Source organism: Felis catus, chromosome A1 (genome assembly GCF_018350175.1).
Source record: "Felis catus isolate Fca126 chromosome A1, F.catus_Fca126_mat1.0, whole genome shotgun sequence".
Taxonomy (NCBI): domain Eukaryota; kingdom Metazoa; phylum Chordata; class Mammalia; order Carnivora; family Felidae; genus Felis; species Felis catus.
In genome coordinates this window covers 132,685,755-132,701,851 of record NC_058368.1, presented here as the reverse complement: position 1 = coordinate 132,701,851, position 16,097 = coordinate 132,685,755, and the positions used below count along the sequence as shown (strand labels likewise).

The 16,097-nt window shown below is 39.5% G+C and overlaps 1 protein-coding gene across 2 annotated transcripts in view; it reads right to left on the bottom strand.

Annotated features, from left to right (window-relative positions):
- Positions 1 to 16,097, bottom strand: part of NLN (neurolysin) — a 107,979-nt gene that overhangs the window by 39,481 nt on the left and 52,401 nt on the right. For both annotated transcript variants that reach the window (XM_011284017.3, XM_011284021.4), the window contains exon 4: positions 1,677 to 1,784. In XM_011284017.3, coding sequence (XP_011282319.2) covers positions 1,677 to 1,784 — 108 coding nt within the window. The remainder of the gene's footprint in view (positions 1 to 1,676; positions 1,785 to 16,097) is intronic.

Here is a 16,097-nt window from a genome sequence, read left to right as displayed (position 1 = left end):
GTTATACAAGCAAATAAATCTCCTGTTGTTTAAACTGTGTCAACAGGGTTTTGTGAGCTGTAAGTAAACACATTTTAACTAATACAGTGTTCATGCCCCAAATAGATTTGATGAGTGACCAGGAAGACAAAAGGTCAGATAAGTGAGATCAGTCACATTGCTTCTATAACAAGCTAAAGACACAAGGTGTTCAAAGGGCATCTGGGTGACAGAAAGGTACCCGTATGTCAGTGGTACCTTCAGTTGTATCTACTATGCTGAACATCACTTGGTTATTTCCTGTTCTACTGGAACAGGAGAATAGAAGAATGACCTGGAAACAAATCATGGGTTTGTTTTTCCTGTCCAAGAAGAATGAGTTAATTCTACAGCTGAGTTTACTAAACTGGAAGGTGTGATCAGCATTAGACAAGAGACAATTTGAGAAGCACTTTTCAGTAGCTAATCTCTCTGGCTTTAAAAGGTATATGCAGTTGGCCCTTGAACAACAGGGATTTGGACTATCTGGGTCCACATATATACAGATTTTTTTCAGTAAATAAATTTCAGTCCTGTCAGTGTTTTTTCTTTTGCTTACAATTTTCTCAGTAACATCTTCTTTTTTCTGGCCTTCTTTAAGAATACAGTATATAATACACAAAACATACAAAATACAAGTTAATTGACTACATTATGGATAAAGTTCCTGGTCAATAGGAGACTTTAGTAGTTAAATTTCTGGGGAGTCAGAAGTTATATGTGTATTTCTGACTGTGCAGGGGGTCACCACCCTGACCCTTAGGCTGTTCAAGGGTTAAATGTATTAATTATAGGGTATTTCATTCTAAAATGCTTGTATTAAAACTCTCTATCATATGAACATAGGGGAAGGGAAGGAAAAATAAGATAAAAACAGAAAGGGAGGCAAACCATAAGAGACTTAATTATAGAGCACAAACTGAGGGTGGCTGAGGGGAAGTGGGTGGCGGGAGGGGCCAGATGGATGATGGGCCATTAAGGAGTGCACTTGTGATGAGCACTGGGAGTTATCTGGAAGTGATGAATCAGTGAATTCTATTCCTGAAACTAATACTACACTACATGTAACTAACTTGAATTTAAATAAAATCTTGACAGAAAAAGAATAAAACTCTCCATCATAAAAATTTTATTACCAGAGTGTGCTATCTCTGTATGACCAAGGGAGTGAGGATGTAAATCAACTATTAAGATCTGGAACCAGCTTTAAGAAAATGTAAAATACAGTAGGGAAAATAAACCCAGCACACATGAAGCAAAGGTAAAATATACAGGATTAAAAAAAATCATGAGTTGTTTGTCAGTCACCATGAGGTTTACAGGAGTTATAGACTTTTTTTTCTTTCTTTTTTTTTTTTTTTTAGGGGTTGCAGAATTTAAAAACACTGACTACCAAATACACTGTAAACGGATTTAATATTATGTGTTATTTTCCATATTACAAATGTGCTACTTGTTTTTTTGTTGTTGCTGTTGTTATATTTTGTTTATTTATTCTTTTTCTTTCCAATAAGAAAAATAAACAGGGTGCCTGGGTGGCTCAGTTGGTAGAGCATGCCTCTTTTGATCTCAGGGTCATGAGTCCAAGCCCCACGATGGGTATGGAGTCTACTTAAAATAAAACATTTTTAAAAATTAAAAAAAAGAAACAAACTCACATTTTGTACTTGTTCTGGAAGATGGAGCCCATTCCTTTTTCCCATTTTAACTGACTTTTCCAAATATCTTCTGGCTTCAGGTTTTATCTTACCCAGATCACAGGTTTCCTGAAATGAAAGAGCATGACAGCCATTTCTGTACAATAGTGCATGGGTATATTATCAACTATGAGACCAAAGCAAATTTATTCATCATCTCTGTTGGGCTATGAAACACATAGGTGATTACGAGGCAGGCTCTTTTGAAGACCTAATTTCTTTTATGCTTAAGTGAGCTTTGCTCATTTAAAAGAGATAAATTAAATAAATAAAAAGCTAACCAGAATTGCTTTGCCTTGCATTAGAATCAAGAGCGTCTGTACTACTTGAACGTGTGATAATAGAAACATTTGCATAATCTCATTCTGAGCATTCTCTATGACCATGGTCTTTTTCATAAAACATATTCCTTATCGCGAATCATCTGGATTTAATTTTCTATCATTTGGCTAACCTGGCTCCACTTGAGAGGCAGGAATAGAAATAATGGGCAAATTCTACACAAATGGAGAGTGGGACTCTTTTGCCAACATACCAAACAAGGACAGCTGGATAAAACCCCAGCCAAAGACTTCCGGCACTTCAAAAATGCCTTACTGTCGTTTGGCAAGAGAGATCAAGAGACGACAGCAAGCAGCATATGAACAAGTGTCTGGGGAAAATGAGTCAACACTGCACAAAAAGGAAGAAAGCTGGACAGAACATTTGAACCCTTATGCAGCAACACAAACAACATCACTCAAAAGAATGGAGGGCCTTGGAGGAGAATGGAAAATTCCCCCAGCAATAGCAAGGTAATAAAAACACCAGATGTTTCTTCAAAACAGGTGGCATAATATGCATGGCACATCTGGATGGCTGGTCAGTTCATGGTCCTTCGGAGGAAATGGACTGCAGACAGAGTCAGCAGGTGTAATGGACTCAGTGTGGGTGACAGCCAATGAGAGACTTCTGTCTCTAGAGCCTTAGAGATCTACCATTGGGTGCACTCTCTCTCCATGAAGACCTGGGCTGTCCACCCCTGAACTTTATATTTTCCCAACTAAGTATATCTTTGAAAGAACAGTGCTCAGCTTTAGTGTCTGCATTTTAGACTGTTGGTGCAAGCCTTTGCTGCAATAATTCTGTAATTTTTTACATTTTGTTGCAGCAGGCAAATAGCTGTATTTTAACTGAGGGCACTACTTAATATAACAATCTGTATCTCACTTTGCCTGCCAATAAAAAATTTTATGTCCTGGTACTAAAAAGCACTTGTTGTGCATACATTACTCATAGTTTCCTCTGCATTTATTCTCTGTGGAGGCAGAGAACAATAAGTCTCCTTTTTCTATAATAATCTCCTTTCATATCCATGGAGAACTTCTGAGCATGCTGGCATGACTGGAGTTGGAACCCTCTCTAGTTGGTGTTGGCAAACACTGGGGTCCCCACAGCAGGTGCCTGCAATGGCAAGAAACCCAGAATGACCAGGGGGACTTAAGTGGGCTGTGGGCTGGCTCCCTCAGGGACGGCTAGCAGTTCAAATCACAGAGTTCATGTGGGTGTGATTAACCTGGATTTATCAAGGCCGGTTTTAACAGTACCAGAAAGTATGTCCTGAGGTGTGGGGCATGGCAATAGGAGTTTCTAGAAAGTACAATACTGGATGTTGTAAGGTTGGGGAGCATCTAGGCAGGAGCTATATGTAGCAGGGGCAGAAAAAAACTGCAGTGAAAAGGGCCTGTCAAGAGTTGGGTTAAGTTGTGAGGGACCCAAATGAGCAGGCTGAGATTGGGAGCAGAGGGCTTTCCCATCAGGGAAGTGGGTCAAGGCAGAAGCCAGGCACACTGCTGCACAGCAGTGTACCACGTACTTGCTTCCTGGGTTTACCTGGTCACACTGGCCCTGACCTGAGAACAGAGGCTCTTCACATATCTCAGCAGCTGACGCGAGCAGAATTCTCACTCTGTGCTAAGCTCCATCAGGAGGGGCTCCCCAACTAGGAGTGCCTGGACTTGCTGTATCTGGGAGCACCAGGGCTGCTACTTCAGACAGCCCAGAAGCATACTCAGCACAGTTAACTCAAAACTCATGGTCTAGATTAGGTAAAAACTATTGACTCCCCCCAAAAGGTAAGACAAGCATAAACAGGTAGAAGGATGTTCTATGAAAAATCTGCCTTGAATTAGGTCTAATTAAAATATGACTAATCATCTGTACTGAAATAGTTGACTGGGCACAAAAATGACACTTGACAAAATTCTGACTCAAATGTAACCAGGCACCATCTGCCAGTCAGACTCTGAGGTCTCGGCAATCTCTGGAGGGCTCTAGTAGGAGTTAAGCACTTCTAAAATGTGCTTCTGAAGCACATTCCTGTCCCAGAGCTGATCATAAGAATATTCTCCCTTACAATCTCCAGGCAAGGTCAGAATTACTGCCCAAGTACTTACTACACTGTTCTGCTGGCCTTGCACCATCCTTGCTGAACAAGAATTGAATCCACTTGAATCCAACAAGGTTTCAGGCCTCTTTGGGTGAAGTTTCTCCTCTTCAGGGTTAGGGCAAAGCCTAAAGTGCTCTGAAGTAACTTTCAAATTTATATAATCTGACAGCAGAGGCACTTAATTCACTTAATCTCTGTGGTGACAAGATTTAGTTTCCCCCTAACCTCTTCCTGTAACAAAGAGCTTTTATATAGACGCGTGAAAGCACCCGTGCACACGTGTACAAACACTTACACATATGCTTGTATATTCATTTTACAGACAAGAAAACTGAAGAGAAGTTCCTGAGATCATTCAGCTATTTATTAGTAAAAATGGAAAGAAGTAAATTTCTCAAATTCTTAATTTGGTACTTTCCCCAATATACCATATACCACTGTATTACAAAATCTTAATTTATTATCATTCTTCAAAATTTCATTATAAATAAGTGAAAATTTTCTTAATATCTCCCAAATCCTCCCCACCTTCTATCCCATGACTTTGTCCTTTTCTTCACAAGACCTTCACATTTTCAGTTTCTAAAATATATAGAGGCACCTGGGTGGCTTAGTTCCTTGAGCATCCTACTTTTGATTTTGGCTGAGGTTATGATCTTATGGTTTATGAGATCAAGCCCCTCATTGGACTCTGTTGACAGCATGGAGAATGCTTCGGATTCTGTCTCTCCCTCTCTCTCTCTTTCAAAATAAATAAACTTAAAAAAATATGTAAATAAAAATTTTTTTCAGTGGGACATTCTATATTGTGTACACAAAGTAGGAATTATAACCGTAGGATTATAAAAGAATCCTGAAAACAGGGCTGGCTGGGTGGCTCAGTCAGTTCAGCATCTGACTCTTGGTTTTGGCTCAAGTCATGTTCCCATGACCCTGTGGGTTCTAACCCCACGCTGGGCTCTGTGCTCACAGTGCGGAGCCTGTTTGGGATTCTTTCTCTCACCCTCTCTCTCTGCCCCACCCCCACTTGTGCTGTCTCTGTCTTTCTCAAAATAAATAAAACTTACAAAAAAAAGAATCCCAGGGCGCCTGGGTGGCCCAGTGGGTTGACCGTCTGACTTCAGCTCAGGTCCTGATTTCCCTGTTCCTGAGTTCAAGCCCCATGTCGGGCTCTGTGCTGACAGCTCAGAGCCTGGAGCCTGTTTCAGATTCTGTGTCTCCCTCTTTCTCTGCTCCTCCCCCACTTGTGCTCTGTCTCTCTCTCCATCTCTAAAATAAATAAACATTAAAAAAAAAGAATCCTGAAAATTAACATAGTATATTCTTTTGAATATCATTTAGAAAAACTGATATGCTAAAGCAATAGAAGATAACAGAATACAGATTCTATTGCAAAAGCTAAGACAGAGGCATAACTTACTTAAATATGTTATATATGAAGTTTTGTTCTCCTTTTTCCTGTTCATTTATTTAAACATAACTTATTGTCAAATTGGTTTCCATACAACACCCAGTGCTCATCCCAACAGGTGCCCTCCTCAATGCCCATCACTCACTTTCCCCTCTCCCCCATCCCCCATCAACTCCCAGTTTGTTCTCCGTATCCAGTGTCTCTTACGGTTTGCCTCCCTCCCTCTCTGTAACTTTTTTTTCCCCTTCCCCTCCCCCATAGTCTTCTGTTAAGTTTTTTTTTTTTAAATATGAAATTTATTGTCAAACTGGTTTCCATACAACACCCAGTGCTCATCCCAACAGGTGCCCTCCTCAATACCCATCACCCACCCTCCCCTCCCTCCCACCCCCCATCAACCCTCAGTTTGTTCTCAGTTTTTAAGAGTCTCTTATGCTTTGGCTCTCTCCCACTCTAACCTCTTTTTTTTTTTTTTTTCCTTCCCCTCTCCCATGGGTTTCTGTTAAGTTTCTCAGGATCCACGTAAGAGTGAAACCATATAGTATCTGTCTTTCTCTGTATGGCTTATTTCACTTAGCATCACACTCTCCAGTTCCATCCACGTTGCTACAAAGGGCCATATTTCATTCTTTCTCATTGCCACGTAGTACTCCATTGTGTATATAAACCACAATTTCTTTATCCATTCATCAGTTGATGGACATTTAGGATCTTTCCATAATTTGGCTACTGTTGAAGGTGCTGCTATAAACATTGGGGTACAAGTGCCCCTAGCATCAGCACTCCTGTATCCCTTGGGTAAATTCCTAGCAATGCTATTGCTGGGTCATAGGGTAGGTGTATTTTTAATTTTTTGAGGAACCTCCACACTGTTTTCTAGAGCGGCTGCACCAGTTTGCATTCCCACCAACAGTGCAAGAGGGTTCCCGTTTCTCCACATCCTCGCCAGCATCTATAGTCTCCTGATTTGTTCATTTTAGCCACTCTGACTGGCATGAGGTGGTATCTGAGTGTGGTTTTGATTTGTATTTCCCTGATGAGGAGCGACGTTGAGCATCTTTTCGTGTGCCTTTGGGCATCTGAATGTCTTTTTTTTTTTAATTTTTTTTTTAATTTTTTTTTTCTTCAACGTTTTTATTTTTATTTTTGGGACAGAGAGAGACAGAGCATGAACGGGGGAGGGGCAGAGAGAGAGGGAGACACAGAATTGGAAACAGGCTCCAGGCTCTGAGCCATCAGCCCAGAGCCCGACGCGGGGCTCGAACTCACCCACCGCGAGATCGTGACCTGGCTGAAGTCGGACGCTTAACCGACTGTGCCACCCAGGCGCCCCTTTAATAATTTTTTTTTTTAACGTTTATTTATTTTTGAAGACAGAGAGAGACAGAGCATGAACGGGGTAGGGTCAGAGAGAGGGAGACACAGAATCTGAAACAGGCTCCAGGCTCTGAGCTGTCAGCACAGACAGCCCTGACGTGGGGCTCGAACTCACGGACCAGGATATCATGACCTGAGCCAAGGCGGCCGCTTAACCGACTGAGCCACCCAGGTGCCCCTGGATGTCTTCTTTAGAGAAGTGTCTATTCATGTTTTCTGCCCATTTTTTCACTGGATTATTTGTTTTTCGGGTGTGGAGTTTGGTGAGCTCTTTATAGATCTTGGATACTAGCCCTTTGTCCGATATGTCATTTGCAAATATCTTTTCCCATTCCATCGGTTGCATTTTAGTTTTGTTGATTGTTTCCTTTGCTGTGCAGAAGCTTTTTATCTTCATGAGGTCCCAATAGTTCATTTTTGCTTTTAATTCCCTTGCCCTTGGGGATGTGTCAAGTAAGAAATTGCTGTGGCTGAGGTCAGAGAGGCTTTTTCCTGCTTTCTCTTCTAGGGTTTCGACGGTTTCCTGTCTCACATTCAGGTCCTTTATCCATTTTGAGTTTGTTTTTGTGAATGGTGTAAAAAAGTGGTCTAGTTTCAAAAGTCTGCTAGAACTGATACATGAATTCAGCAAAGTTGCAGGATACAAAATCAAGGTACAGAAATCAGTTGCATTCTTATACACTAATAATGAAGCAACAGAAAGACAAATAAAGAAACTGATCCCATTCACAATTGCACCAAGAAGCATAAAATACCTAGGAATAAACCTAACCAAAGATGTACAAGATCTGTATGCTGAAAACTATAGAAAGCTTATGAAGGAAATTGAAGAAGACATAAAGAAATGGAAAAACATTCCGTGATCATGGGTTGGAAGAATAAATATTGTTAAAATGGCAATACTACCCAAAGCTATCTACACATTCAATGCAATCCCAATCAAAATTGCACCAGCATTCTTCTCGAAGCTAGAACAAGCAATCCTAAAACTCATATGGAACCACAAAAGGCCCCAAATAGCCAAAGTAATTTTGAAGAAGAAGACCAAAGCAGGAGGCATCACAATCCCAGACTTTAGCCTCTACTACAAAGCTGTCATCAAGACAGCATGGTATTGGCACAAAAACAGACACATAGACCAATGGAATAGAATAGAAACCCAGAACTAGACCCACAAAAGTATGGCCAACTAATCTCTGACAAAGCAGGAAAGAATATCCAATGGAAAAAAGACAGTCTCTTTAACAAATGGTGCTGGGAGAACTGGACAGCAACATGCAGAAGAATGAAACTAGACCACTTTCTGTTAAGTTTCTCAAGATCCACATATGAGTGAAAACATATGATATCTGCCTTTCTCTGCCTGGCTTATTTCACTTAGCATAATACCTTCCAGTTCCATCCACGTTGCTGGAAATAGCCAGAATTCATTCTTTTCATTGCCAAGTAGTATTCCCTTATATATATAAACCACATCTCCTTTATCCACTCGTCAGGTGATGGACATTTAGGCTCTTTCCATAATTTGGCTATTGTTGAAAGTGCTGCTATAAACATTGGGGTACATGTGCCTCTATGCATCAGCATTCCTATATCCTTTGGGTAGATTCCTAGCAGTGCTATTGCTGGGTCATAGGGTAGTTCCATTTTTAATTTTTTGAGGAACTTCCATACTGTTTTCCAGAGCAGCTGCACCACTTTGCATTCCCACCAACAGTGCAAGAGGGTTCCCGTTTCTCCACATCCTCGCCAGCATCTATAGTCTCCGGATTTGTTCACTTTAGTCACTCTGACCGGTGCGAGGTGGTATCTCAGTGTGGTTTTGATTTGTTTTTCCCTGATGAGGAGTGATGTTGAGCATCTTTTCATGTGTCTGTTGGCCATCTGGCACTTTTATTTATTTTTTTTAACATTTATTCATTTTTGAGAGACAGAGAAAGATAGAACATGAGTGGGGGAAGGGCAGAGAGAGAGGGAGACAGTATCTAAAGCAGGTTCCAGGCTCTGAGCTGTCAGCACAGAGCCTGATGCGGGGCTCAGACTCACAAACCGAGAGATCATGACCTGAGCCAAAGCTGGATGCTTAACCTACTGAGCCACCCAGGTGCCCCTTCTGTCCTTTTAAATGTTTTCTGTTAGGTTTCTATCTGACTATGGTGAAGCAGGCATTCTTAGGCAGCTGCCTATGTTCCCAGACAGGAGGGACACACAAAGGCCTGCTTGCTTACTACTAATTCAACTTACCACCACAGGAGCCCCTGCTTTGGTATGAGTCACAGCACAGTGAGGACACTGGGAGTGAGAAGTGTCATTCTGAACGAAGACACATTTAACTGGGGCCCATTTAGCTTGATTCAGCATACATTCACCGAGCCCTCACTTACACTAGGTACCAGGGAAAGAAAGATGAATATCCTGCAAGTGCTTTAAGTAATATGAAAGAAAAAAGATACATTAGCAGACAATGTCAGGATCACGTAGTGAGTGAAGACAAAGTTAAGCACTCGGGAAGCAGAAGAGTGGTGTCTGGCTAATGGAGAAACTAAGGCAAGGTAGTTGATGCTTTGTTTCTAGGCTTTTAAAGCCTCACAAAGCTACAAGTTTCAGTAGTTCTGATTATGACCAATAACTAGACTTACGTATTTCAAAATCAAGAAGGGATGGTGTAGGTTAAGACACTTATTACCATGCTGAATTTTGGACTTAGTTTTTTCCTTCCCTGCCACTCTCCCTTTTTTCTTCTCTTTTCTTTGTTTTTCTTTTCCTTTCTTTTTTCTTTCTTTTCCTCTTTTCTTCCATTCCCTCCTTTCTTTCTTTTTTGCCATGGTTTTAAGGCATGTTTCCTGTATTTTAATTTGGCATGAGGCTTCCATGGCTGGTGGAATACAAAAATGTATAATGCTTCAAAGCATTATTTTACACTTTAAAATTAAAACTTTTCACTAGGTGGCTAAGATTAATCAGCCTGACAAAAGCCCAGGGCTCTAAAAGATTAGTATAAACAACATTAAAATAGATAACTGTATTTCTCAATTCAGCTTGCATAATTGAGACTCTTATTTCACTAAAGAGTCCCTCTTCTGTGCTTATTACTCAGTAGTCCACTGGAATAAAATGTTATATGCCTGGACTGTTTCAACATAGAGACAGTGCACATTTTTCTCACCAATATGGCTTGAAAGAGGGTCTATGAAACCTTTGCTGGCTTTAGCCAACAACTAAGAAACCTTTGTCAGGATGGGGAAACACCAAGATCTGTGGCCTTGACTGCTGGCTTTTGATACCTGGACATTTTTAACTGAAAGGAATAAGGAAATGTTTGTTTTAATTTCTTATTCCTTTTTTTTTTTCCTGGTAGAATTAAGGATAAATTTAACATGTTAAATTTGCATGTAATAATTTTTATATAACAAAGGGGTAAAATTACATATACATGTTATAAAGACAAATGAAATCCACCCTTTAACTTATGAAAAAGAATATTAACAACACTGCTATACTTTCCTATGCAACAGGTAACCATTCTCTTGAATTTTATGTTAAACATTTTTTTTTTTCAATTTTACCAGTATGTATACATTTGGTTTGCTTCTTTTTGAGCTTGGTAAAATGATACTGAGTTGTAGGTAGTGTTCTGGGACTTTTTTCTTTCACTGTTACTCATATTCAGTCATGCTGTTGCATGTTGCTGTAGTTTATTTACTTTACTGCTATAAAATATTCCAATGTAAATATACTAAAATTCACTGATCCACTTTCCTGCTAATGGAAATCTAAGTTGTTTCAGTGTTTTGCTATTATAGATAATGTTGTTATGCACAAGTGTCCAATTTCACCTGTGTACAAATGCAAAACTATTTCTAGATAAATGGGGAGGTAGGAGACAGTGAGGATATGCTGAGTTATGGAGATTGTGAGATCCTACTTCATAATATTAAGTTTTTCTCCAAATTAGTTATTACTCTAATTTTTTAATTAATTTACACCTTTACCAGTAGTGAACAAACATTCCCATTGATTCACATTCATAGATTGTTGGCACTGTTAGACTTCTTAGATTTTGCAAATCTAGTGAATGAAATGGTATCCTATTGGGATCTTCATCTGCATTTCCACAATTACTGACGAGGTTGAACATCTTTTCATGTTTAATTGACATTTATGTTTCTTCTGAAATATCTTTTCATGCCCTTTGCCCATTTTTCTTTTGGGATTTGTTGTTGTAGCTCTTTATATATCCTAGGTACTAATGCTTTGCTAGTTTCCTGTTTTATAAATTTCTTAATTTAGTATTTGGGTATTTCAGTATTTTTTAGTTTTAGTGTCTTTTCACATTATTAATAGAAGTTCTTTATTTTTTCTAAGCCTCAAAGTTATAAATGGGCATTTGTTTTTATTTATTTTATTTTTTATTACTTTTTTTTAATGTTTATTTATTTTTGAGAGAGAGACAGAGCATGAGCGCGGAAGGGGCAGAGAGAGAGAGGGAGACACAGAATCTGAAGCAAGCTCCAGGCTCCAAGCCATCAGCACAGAGCATGATGTGGGGCTTAAACTCACAGACCACAAGATCATGATCTTAGCCGAAGCCAGAGGCTTAACCAACCTAGCCACCTAGGCTCCCGTATTTTTTTTTTTTTTAAGTTTACTTATTTTTGAGAGAGAGAGAGAGAGAGTGTATGTGTGAGCACAGGAGAGGCAGAGAGAGAGGGAGACTTAGAATCCGAATGAATAGAATGCTTAACTGACTGAGCCATCCAGGAACTCCAGAAGTTCTTTATTTTAATGCAATCATGTTTATCTGTCTTATGCTTTAGTTAAGACTTTGGGGTCTTGTTTCACAAATACTTCTCTGCTCAGGTATCATAAAGACATATTCCTATATAATTTTCGAAAAGCTGTTTCTCAGTTTGCTTGTGAGGAGAAGAACCAATTTTTTCTTTCCCACATTTGAAAACCCCTGTCCTAGCAACAATTACTAAAGGCCTAGCTTTCAGATTGGTCACCAACTGTTTCTAGCTTTAGTTTATGATCAATGACTAAATATTTACCTCTGTGGCTCTTGAGAAGTTACCATTTCTGAACTTCAGTATCTCCATTTATAAAAAAGGGATGCCTCACAAGCTTGGTAGGAAAGTTAAATTAGAAAACTATACTGCTGTGTAAATGTAAAGTACTAATCACACATAAGAAGGAGGCAGGAAGACTATGGCACACTGGTTAGTCTCAGGCTCTATTATAATTTCATCCATCTAGAGTCAACACATGACTTATTTTGGAGGTTTTGAAACATGATTGCAAATAAGTTGATACTCCTTAGACTGAGATGTCATGTCCCCTGAATTCGGGCAGATCGCAGTGACTGGTCAATCAGTACAGTATGGCAGAAGTGATGCTAGGTGACTTCTGAGGTCAGAAAATGTAACGGCGGCTTCTGTGGAGTTTGTGGAAACACCATTCTTAGAGTCCTGAGTCTCCATGAAACAAGTCCTACTACCCTGATGCTGCCATGCTATGAGGAGGCCCAAATTAGGCCACATGAAGAGACAACATGTAGGTGTCCAGACATGACACCAAGAGAGAGATGTCTGGTTAGCCTCCACATGCTTCAGCTCCAGCCACCACTTCCTTTTTCCATGTAAGACCCCAAGCCAGAGCTACCCAACTGATTGATTCCTTTCTGAATTCCTGATCCACAGAAACCATGACAGAAAAAAAAAATGATTGCTGCTATTTTTAGGCAGTAAGTTTTGAAGTAATAGATTATACATCAATAGATAACTGGAAGGCTTACTGAACACAGATTTTGCACAAAGAACTGAGAAAAGTAATTTCATATATTTTTTAAAGATTTTATTTTTTAAGTAATCTCTATGCCCAATGTGGGGCTTGAACTCAGAACCCTGAGATCAAGAGTTGCATGCTCCACTGACTGAGCCAGCCAGGTGCCCCTAATTTCTTATTTCTATTTATTAATCCTACGTGAAGAACAACACGAGAGCTAAAATAACATTTTATATCAAACTAAAAATATATTTGATTATTGTCTACATTGGTGGTATCTTGAAATCTCAGTATTACTCACAGTACCCTCATTTTAGTAGGTTATGCCTGAAATTGCTGATTTCATATACTTTTAAGAACCTACTATCCAACTTAATGAAGGCTTTATGTGTCACATCATGGTTGCCCTATTTTACTTACAACATTACACTGAAAAGTAAATAGCTATATCTACCTTTGTCTTTTAGGTATGAATGGGATGAAATTTACCATTTGTTAAAGTGTCCAGTACTAGCAGAAAACTCATATTGATACTTTTAGATTTTAAAAAATACTACCTATATACCGAGTAATATATAGAATTGTCAAATGGCTATATTGTATACCTGAAAGCAATTTGACACTATATCTTAACTATATTAGAATTAAAATAAAATAGAGGCACCTGGTGGCTCAGTTCGTTGAGCATCCACCTTGATTTCGGCTCAGGTCGTGATTGATCCCAGGGTGGTGGGATTCAGTCCTACCTCAAGCTCCATGCTGACCATTGAGCCTGCTTGGGATTCCCTCTCTCTCTCTCTCTCTCTCTCTCTCTCTCTCTCTGTCATCTCCCTCTACCCCTTTCCTACAGTCATCCTGTGTCTATCAAAAAAATAAAATACAATAAAAAAAAATACTGCCTAAATAAACACAACTATTTGTCAATGAAGGTATTTAAAGGTAACTAAATTCACCAGATAAGTTACACTGCATAAAAAAAAAATTGTTATTTGTTTATTATTCTGATCTAGCCTTAACAGATACAGTAAAAGCTCCTACCAATGGTCACAGAATGAATGACATGCATGGGAAAAATTACTCTCTTGGAAAAAAGGAAAAATTATGGAAATGACTCTGAAACCACTGTAAATTATTACAATAAAACCAGCCCAGGGGCGCCTGGGTGGCGCAGTCGGTTAAGCGTCCGACTTCAGCCAGGTCACGATCTCGCGGTCCGTGAGTTCGAGCCCCGCGTCAGGCTCTGGGCTGATGGCTCAGAGCCTGGAGCCTGTTTCCGATTCTGTGTCTCCCTCTCTCTCTGCCCTCCCCCGTTCATGCTCTGTCTCTCTCTGTCCCAAAAATAAATAAACGTTGAAAAAAAAAATTAAAAAAACAAACAAAAAAAAAACCCAGCCCAAACAAATGAACTAATAGGATGAATGCACTGGTGTCTATCTGGTATAGTATTTTAGTATACTATCCCGGCAGCAGTTTGTTTCCAAATTTACTGGGATCAGATTCCAATAAAAGTGTAACAAAGAAATCTAAAGTGACACACCTTCCATATCTTGAGAACATTCATAAATATCAGAGAAAAACATTAAACATGATATATAACATTAAGATTGCAATACCTTCTTGAGGCTAGAAAATTCCAAATGAAAACTTAGAAGTCAGAATGAAAACAGAGTTAACAAAAGAAAATGAGATATTCTGGAAAAAGTTTTAAAATACATACCTAATATAGATCTAGAAAGGAATTAGATTGGGGGGGGGATGAAATAAAATAAAGGGGACTGTAAGGGCCATGATTTGAATCACACAGAGTAATAACTGAGGTCAAAAAAAGAGAACAATGTAACTAATAAAGAATAATCATGAAGTTATTAAAGTTTATGTTATTTTTATAGTGCTAAGGGTGAACAGTTATGGGGGCACTTGGGTGGCTCAGCTGGTTAAGCATCTGACTCTTTTTTTTTTTAATTTTTTTTTTTCAACGTTTATTTATTTTTGGGACAGAGAGAGACAGAGCACGAACGGGGGAGGGGCAGAGAGAGAGGGAGACACAGAATTGGAAACAGGCTCCAGGCTCTGAGCCATCAGCCCAGAGCCCGACACGGGGCTCGAACTCACGGACCGTGAGATCGTGACCTGGCTGAAGTCGGACGCTTAACCGACTGTGCCACCCAGGCGCCCCAAACATCTGACTCTTGATTTTAGTTCAGGTCATGATCTCATGGTTAGTGAGTTTGACCCCATACTGGGGTCTGCACTCACAGTAAGGAGCCTGATTGGGATTCTTTCTCTCCCTCTCTCTGCCCCTGTCCTACTCTCTCTTTCAAAATTAATAAACTTAAAAAAAAAAAAAGATGAACAGTTATGAACAATATAGATGAATATAAATTACAGGGTAAAAAGTGCCTATCTGACTGAGAGAATAGACAGCACATATATCTTAAATGTCTAAAATCTTGATTACATATTCTTCAGTAAGTTAAAACGTGAAATAAAACTGCTTTCTTATTTCAACTCTTATCATAATTTGCTAAAAGGAACAAAATGTTTGAGATTTAAATTTTTTTTTTCAACGTTTATTTATTTTTTTTGGGACAGAGAGAGACAGAGCATGAATGGGGGAGGGCAGAGAGAGAGGGAGACACAGAATCGGAAACAGGCTCCAGGCTCTGAGCCATCAGCCCAGAGCCCGACGCGGGGCTCGAACTCACGGACCGCGAGATCGTGACCTGGCTGAAGTCGGACGCTTAACCGACTGTGCCACCCAGGCGCCCCAAAATGTTTGAGATTTAAAAAAATTTTTTTTTAATGTTTATTGTTTTTGAGAAAGAGACAGAGAGCAAGCAGGGAAGGGGCAGAAAGAGAAGGAGACACAGAATCGGAAGCAGGCTCCAGGCTCTGAGCTGTCAGCACAGAGCCTGATGTGGAACTCGAACTCACAGACCGTGAGATCATGACCTGAGCTGTAGTCGGCCACCCAACAGACTGAGCCACCCAGGTGCCCCCAAAATGTTTGAGATTTGAATAAAGAAACATGCAAAATTAAACAAAAATGTCTAGGATTATAAAGAATGGCTGTTTTCCAAACAAATTGCTGAGTGTCATGAAAATAAAAATTCAAAGCAAAGACATGACGAAAATGCTAGGAAGCAAATCAACATTGGTGATGAAATATCAAAAGCACTCAAGGCAGACCCACCTAAAACATTCATTATCTGTAATTTCTGTGAGTCTTGAAAAATGTAAGGATGACAGAGAGGAATGACTTTGGCATGCAGCATCAACAGTATGTCATTAATATCATGGCCAAAACCACATGATATTTACAGATAAACAACTCAATTCCATTTAGTTGATCTGATCTAATATAAACCTTGCAACATTTAGA